This window comes from Perna viridis, chromosome 4 (genome assembly GCF_037379345.1).
Source record: "Perna viridis isolate PV_CMFRI_1.1 ecotype Kerala chromosome 4, ASM3737934v1, whole genome shotgun sequence".
In the NCBI taxonomy this organism is placed as follows: domain Eukaryota; kingdom Metazoa; phylum Mollusca; class Bivalvia; order Mytilida; family Mytilidae; genus Perna; species Perna viridis.
In genome coordinates, this window is record NC_142448.1 from 27,965,043 (window position 1) to 27,972,932 (window position 7,890).

Below are 7,890 nucleotides of genomic sequence, written 5' to 3' on the forward strand. Positions count from 1 at the left end.
ATAATTTTAATTATTTCAAGATATTGGCTGAAGACAATGTTCAAAACATCCATTTATTCTGTTTTCTAGACTAAGTTTTTTTTCTTCAAAATAGTGGTATTTTTCGTATTTCAAGGGTATATAAACTCCCATAAAGATTTATCTTACAAATTTGACCATATATGGAGACTAAAGATAGAAGTTCTTATTGTTCTCCTCCTCTCAAAGTTATTGTGGTATACCTCTGGTTTTTCTATGTTTTCTAAATAGACATGGCATCATGTTTTTCTTTACTGATCAACAAAATATGTCTTTATTAGTTGATTTCCAGTAAAAATGACGGTTGAATCCTTCAAAGAGGATACACAATAGCACTTTACAATATATTTAGCAGATTCTCTAAAGTAATGATATTCATCACGTAAAAAATTGAATAACATATTTACCATTTCGGAATATGTTTGTAATATATGGGATTTTCAGAACAAATAGACTAATTTTAAACTCTCAAACCTTTTTACTTAAACTTTAAGAGAACATTGTACAGTATATATGTCTTTTTAATCATATGTATAAACTTGATTAATGGCTACAATTCAATATAATCATATTTAGATTTTACCAAAGTACTTGTCTCATTGACGAATAAACTATAAACACACACACACACACACACACACACACACACACACACACACACACACACAACAAAGCAAAAAAAAAAAGACAAACTAACAAAAACAAAATCAAAAACACAAAACACAAAAAAGTAGGAATAGTTTTGAAGTTAATTACAAAATTTCACACAAAGGTGTTTGGAGCAGCTAGTTTTCAAAAGGTTTGTATTGGAAGAAAAAGACAAAATTACAAATGAGGTCACGTTATTTTAAACATATATGGATTGCTATTTTGAACACCACTAGAAATGCTTAATCCATCTCGATATAGGATTTTAAATCCTTAGATACAAGGTTACAGTAAAAATAACGAAAATACATACAATGAAAATCTCAGAGAATTTTCCAAGTTAAATTACCATACCGGGATCAATCCAGAAAAATAAAATTTGAACTGATGCATAGAAAATATAGAAAAACGACTTCCCAAATCTACAGGATTAATAAATTGAACACAGATTTTTCAACACCAATTTTTTGTTTTTTTTGTTTTGTTTTGTTTATATTTGCAAACATTTTGGTTTTTTTGGGGGCATTACTTAGTGATGCAATAACTTACTTACTTAATGCATTTACACGCAATAATTTTGTCATGGTAACCCAAATTAGCTTCCAAACATTTCAAAAATCGGTACTCAATATTACAAGTTGTTTGCCTCTTTTGAAGGGTCAAATGATAAAATCTGTAAGTTGGATAAACTTTAATGCATTTATTAGTTAGTAAATTTAACATATTCATGGGCTTACACTCTGCTTAAAAGTAATATTTCTGAGATCTTATTGAGAAACATTCTGTTTCTGACTAAGAGATCGTGGATTTTCATAATTTCATAACTTCTGTACTGTTTTGATTACTACTTCGAACAAATTTTGTTTGCCTCTACAATTTTATGCTGTCTTAATGGATTGCAATATTAACGAAATAATATCAATGAAAGAATAAGCCATGATGGAAGCGGGTGGTTTACTACGCTATTAAATCTGGTTTATCCCATTATTACTATCGTATGCCTGTACAAGACTGTTGCAGTTATTTCCAACTTTTCGGTTTTTGCCTTAATATTACCGTTTATTATACGGACGTCCCTAATTGACTATACCTTTTGACAGTTGCCAAAATTTATTCAGTTCAGTAATTTTGTTATTACCCTTCTTTGTTACACTTAAAGCAAATCCGTGATATTTACCTTAAATAAACATTTTTGTGACCATATACCGTAATTCTCAAGCATAACGATAATTTTGCAATCATGACGAATTTTTGATATAAAGAAGCAGACTGTTTTATCAGTTTTAGAATTAAAAAGGAATCCTTATGAGGTAAATGATCAAAAAGAAGACGCATAAATAAATTAAATGTAATAGCGATGCATTTTTGTTGGAACTATTGATGATGTTTTTCTTAAAGTAAGTAAAATTAAATGTTTTTGTAAGATATGTTGTACCACCGTCTAATGATATGCTTAATGTTTTTGTCATACTGTAGCCGGAAGTAGAAATGGCTGGAGACATGCAAATAATTTGATGTTCATATTTGAACGTCCCTTTAGAAATCATTTCATCAAATTTGCAGTAGATTTGCTGGCATAATGCAACGTGAAGGTTTCGCCCAAAAACCTGTATTATTGTACCACCTTCTGCACTGCCTTCCTGTGGTAATACTAAATGAACGGATGGTAAAACATTTGTGAATGTTTCTGTGCAAGCTAGCGACTTGGTTTCGACGATAAATTTATCATACAATTTTCTCCATTTATTTTGTGCGGTTATTTTCTCTGATTTTGACATTGAGCTATAATGAATAGAGTTAAAAGCTAGATGGCGGATGTCAGCTAAAGTCAGACCCCAGCTCATGAATACTTCGTACCAATCATAAGTAAACTCGTTATATCCAAACGTCCCTGGGTCGTCTGCTCCAAGAATTACTGGAATCCCATATCTTAAATAAGTTATTGCGGGATGATTGCGTTGGTCAGGCACGTACCCGAGCAGCTTGTTGCTAATAGGATTCACTTCTATTGCAATGTTGTTAGTTTTAAGCATTTCCATTAACAACGGGTGCTTAATATACCCAAGTCCATGCCCGACACGTTTTGCACCCAGCAATATAGATTCCCTTAGGTTGCCCATTGTTGGAACTGGGTCATTCTCACGCATTGATGACATTAATTCATCTGGCCAGTTTGTTTCTCCCGTATGAAATAAGAAGGGCAGTACTGAATTTATGTGTAAAAATTCTTCTAAAAAGAAAAGAAGTGAATAACCTTTGTCTTCTTCTGCAACAAGATCAAATCCAGCCACAAAATGTGGATATTTTTTATACAAAGCTACTGCATTTTGTACACTCTTTTCAACATTTGTTATGTCGCCTCTGTATGCACTAACAATTCTTTTGTATCCTATGAAATCAGGGTTTTTCTCCATGAAAGTATTGACGGCATTTTGAACAGTCAGCAATTCAAGTTCTCCTATATCGGTGTCTATAAAGCGCTTGCCATGACTAGATATGTATTTGTCAGTAGTATCTAAAACATACAACTTATTATATGCAGAACTTCTGGCTTCAAGGTATTGCACATTTTCGTCTACGGCAGCTTGCAAAACAGCATCCATATATATTGCACAAATGTTAGCATGACTTATTACCTGTGACCCAATTACGCTAAACAAAGGACTTGTTTCCTTCCAACGCTGTTCACTGTCCGTCGGGCGACTGGTAGCAATATCATCCATGACCCCTAATAATGTTGCATGTTTGATAATTTTTTCTTTTGTAAACGTATCACTGTCTTTAACCTTTGTCCAACCATCGGGAGGATTTATAAAGAAATCAAGTCTATATTGACCTGGGGGATACTGCTTTACATAAAGGTTTTCATACAAACTGCTGTTTTCTATAATATTAAAGATTGTTTCCTTGCTTACCACGTGATCTAAGGAAAAAAATAAAACAAATTATTAATAATGTACAATGTATAAGAACTGATGAACTTCCTTTCTAAACATCTACACATAGATATTTATAATAGTTTTTAATACATGTACACATTTGTCTGTCTACTTTATAAAATTTGACTAAATGTTCTACAATGGAGATTTTTTTCTAAAATGAACCATTTATGAATGTTGGTGTCATTAGATGAATATGCGCTCGCGCGTGCGCACTTAGAAGCTTTCTACTTAATTTCATATAGTTATAGGGATAAGAAAACGAGTTCAATAACTTTTAAAGAGAAAAAAAATGATTTGTATTATTTTCATCGAAAGAAAATTTAATTATGACTTGTACCAATGGTCAATAAAACATAGGAAAACAAAGCTTAATCAATTTAGAAAATGAAAAATTGAACTTAACGATTTCTCAAAACAATTAATCATTGCATAACCAGAATCATGATTTCAAAGATTGAGTCATTCTTAAAATTTGGCTTTTAAATTATTTGTCAATTTATCCCAATTTACTACGTCCGAGATGATTTGGATTTTAAGAGACAAAGCATGTACAAGAACACATGACTCAAACTAGGTTTAATATTAAAAATATATAGAAATATTACCATGAACAACAATTAAATGTGGTATTACACATAATAAACGAAAAAAAAAGAGAAAATGATGACAATATATTTGATAAAGAGTTAACCAATAAAAGCCGTTCTTGAAAAAAATATCTTTCTGGGACGGAAGTCCTTTATTTCAAACAAGGGAATAACCAAGTGTACAAATGTTGCTCGAAATAGATTTACGAGAATAGAACGAAGGAAGTATTAATAGATTTCGAAAATACAGTGGTATGATGATTCTATCAAAAATTATCACATATGGTCAGAATGATCAAATGTATTTATATCTGCAGGAAATCTTCCAACAATTAGCGATAACTAATATATATTAGAGTCGAAAACGCTTCCTAGCGAATCTAGTTCAGAATGATTTACATGCATAACAACTCCAGGACAATTATAGGTCAAACGATTTATGAAAATTCCAGCCCTGTCGATTTTCGTGTTTATTGAATGTTGCCAATAAAACGTCATTAATACATATAAATTTCGTTTTCTTTAAATGGAGGAAATCATGTGTATCTCTCAAATGATAAGCGAGCTATGACTATATTTTATCGACATAATTTATGACGAAAATATCTTTAGAAATTACTACATGTACGTCAGAGCGATTCCTTTCGTCTCTACGTCAAGTCGATTCAACATCATGATAGAGCATACTGCATGAAAAGTAGATTATTCATGTACAATAGTCTTACATGAAGACATTCGGAATTTGAAATTAAACATTTACCTTACACCACAGAACTATCTATTTAAACCTATCTTAGTTTGGAGAACGAAAGCGTTAAACTCTCAATGTTTCAAAATACAGTTATTTTTTATGGGATTTTCCGATTGTCACAACAAAACAAATTAGCCTCAACAACATTATCTTAGAAACATATATATAGGCAAGACAGACGAAAGCGCAATAACAATATCTAAATCATTTTCTTCAAATTTATGTTTTATCATTATTTTACTTGCATGTTTGTGAACCTCCTTCAAATGGCTCAAAATAACACCAGCTATACAAAAACCATGATAAAGTAGCTTGTTAATGGTTACTGCACGTTTGTTTGTTTTTGTTTACTTAATTATAACATTGGTATAGTATAACCTTCCCATTTACACCACAAACATTTCATACCATCCCCTATTTCCCATTTCCCCATCCCCATGAAAACAATTCCCATCCTCCCATAGAATCCCCCTTGCAGTTTTCTAAATCATACATAACATTATCAACTTAACTTTGTATTTTCAAATTCATTATTAACATTCAAACTTGTATTTTTTTAACATAATTAAATATAATAATAGTCATATAAACAAATGTTTTCTATATACAGTTTTCAACGTTATTCCTATTCAAAATGTTCATCTCCTACTTCCCATCTTTCTGTTCTCAATTGCCTGTACCCCTTTATGCCACATGTTGAAAGTACGGTAATTGATACATCTGTAATAGTTTAAACTTTAAATTCATACCAAAATGAAAGTAATGTTACATACAAATGAATATGACGGATCTTCTAGGGAAAACATGAAAACATACAGAAAGTTATGCAACTAAGATTGCTTTGTTTATCATTAATGTCTCTCTAGTAACAAAAACATAGTATATTGAAAATATTGTTCTTACTGTGGTGAAGGTGTAAATTTCCACCCTTTGGGAATTTCTTCAGAAGTTTGTAGATTCTGGTTTGCTTTACCTCGTCAATATGTAATTTAACCGGTCTGGCTGGTGGGAAGTCATGTTTTGTCCTCTTGAATTCTTCCCATTTAAGATATTCTAGGTAACTGTAAACTATCTGTTCGTCCTGTATATTGTGAAGTTAGAATATGTACTAGTTACAATTTTCTAGATCCGCTCGAATGGTGAAATATATACATATATATTTTTTTTTAAAATAAATTACAATACAGCTGTAATGTGATATAGTGGTTTTTAGACGTTTTATTATTTAGGTGAACGTTATACCACAGAAGGCATTAACGCAGTATATGTTGTCATCATAGTTATCAGTGTTTTCACTATACGAGGCTAAACCAATGCAGTTAGGTAAACCTTAAACTAACATAAAGATTCTTTGCGAAGTACACTTGACATTTTGTATAATTGCTACACGGTTGAGTAAAGTGTCTGTTTAACTAACCACCTGTCGTATTTGTATTTAGATATTAAAAGAATTGGCGCATTAAGGCTGAAAACGGATTTTCCCAGGTGAAAGAACAGTTTACAACTGTAGCAAAATGTCATTTCTATTCATTCCCAAACTTTTACATGTAATATCGATCTTTTTTTTTGTTTTTTTTGTTTTGTTTTGGTGAATAATTTCTGATTTCAACTCTACTTTTTATCTTTACATATATTTCAAAGTTAAGGGAATCAAGATTCGAGCGGAAATCAAACGGATATATTCCAAGCATAAACACTTGGAAAATAGACACCCACAACGAAGAACCTATGATGACCATTTTAACACGTACAAAGAAACAAAGGGAAATGAGCAACAGAAGTGGAACGTAATCATTTAAACTAAACTCAGTGACAAATACCAGCGCCTTTGACTTGCTAGTCAACTATTCATTTCTTTGTAGTAACATTCTAATCGTACCAATATATGAAGTGTTTGTCTCTCGATCAAACGTTTATCTAAGGTTTATAAAAAAATGCGACCATGATTCCAAACTGTTCGATAGACCTTAGCGATTTGAACAAAAACTACTGAAAACAGCTTTATTCCCCTTAGATTGAAGGTGAGGTTTCAAACACCCTGCGGTCGTCATTGTGACCTGAGTGACCGGTGTTTCCAATATGATTTGTTTGTAACTTTCAACCGTCATAGATGTTTTCCATCGTTCACTCGATTTTACTTTTGACTCAGCAAAGAGAGTGTCTTACAACAAACAGGAATTGCTTACCCATCTAAAGCATCTTACTTCATCCCCGGTTTTAATGGGCATCGTTATTTTGTTTGTCTTTTGTCTTTTGTCTTTTTGTTTTTGTTTTGTTTTTTGTTTTTGTTTTTGTTTTTTGTGTTTTGTATTGAACGATTTGCTCTTCTTAGTTTTATAAGATTATTGTTTTCTATGTTGATTTCTATATTTTCTTGCTCTAGAATTTCGAAATTAGGTTTCTCCTTCTAATCATGTTCTTCCTACTTTAACTTGTAAATATGACTGCTTGCATGTGTACGCAGTGGAAACTTCTTTGTTTTGTAATTTGATTATCATACGTACATCAGTATAGTTTTGCTGGTACCCAGCAAACTTTTCTTCCATTTTCAACAGGGCGTTTCTTTGTACAGAATACTCGTACTCACAATGCCTTTTACAAGTTTTAGGCGTCTGACCATACACCGCTTGGAATAAAGCGATGAAATGTAGTATTGTCCAAATCATTGCCAGTTTTTTTTTTCTGAAAGATAAATGTGAGCTTGATAAGATTAGTTCATACATGTGTACACCGCAAAGCAAACGCAGAAATCATTTCTTTATTTGTGTTAGCGTGCTATTTAAATACAAAAAAACAATACCAGTTATATATTACAAATTTCGGTAAGATGTATGCGGGTTTCAAGGAACAACTTCCCATCAGCAGTAGTAAAACCAATAAATTTGAAAGTTCAAAAACCAAAATAAAATATTTGCATCAAAATGATTCAAAATAAAAAAAATAT

The 7,890-nt window shown here is 31.7% G+C and overlaps 1 protein-coding gene across 1 annotated transcript; it reads right to left on the reverse strand.

The window, feature by feature from the left end:
• Nucleotides 1-669: 669 nt before the first annotated feature.
• On the reverse strand, nt 670-7,612 carry LOC148619590 (adenosine deaminase 2-like). Its single transcript, XM_088579676.1, has 3 exons — nt 7,451-7,612; nt 5,850-6,027; nt 670-3,589 (listed from the first exon to the last, which is right to left on the reverse strand). The coding sequence occupies exons 1-3, from the start codon at nt 7,610-7,612 to the stop codon at nt 1,956-1,958; spliced, it is 1,974 nt and encodes a 657-aa protein (XP_088435802.1). The 3' UTR covers nt 670-1,955.
• Between the last annotated feature and the right edge of the window lie 278 nt (nt 7,613-7,890).

Bases quoted from the DNA above. Each gene is read 5' to 3' on its own strand.
- LOC148619590 (XM_088579676.1), bottom strand. From the start codon at position 7,612: ATGATTTGGACAATACTACATTTCATCGCTTTATTCCAAGCGGTGTAT. The intron at 6,028-7,450 runs GTACGTATGATA...CACAATATACAG, and splicing joins ACCAGCAAAACTATACTGAT to GACGAACAGATAGTTTACAG. The intron at 3,590-5,849 runs GTAAGAACAATA...TTTTTTCCTTAG, and splicing joins AAATTTACACCTTCACCACA to ATCACGTGGTAAGCAAGGAA.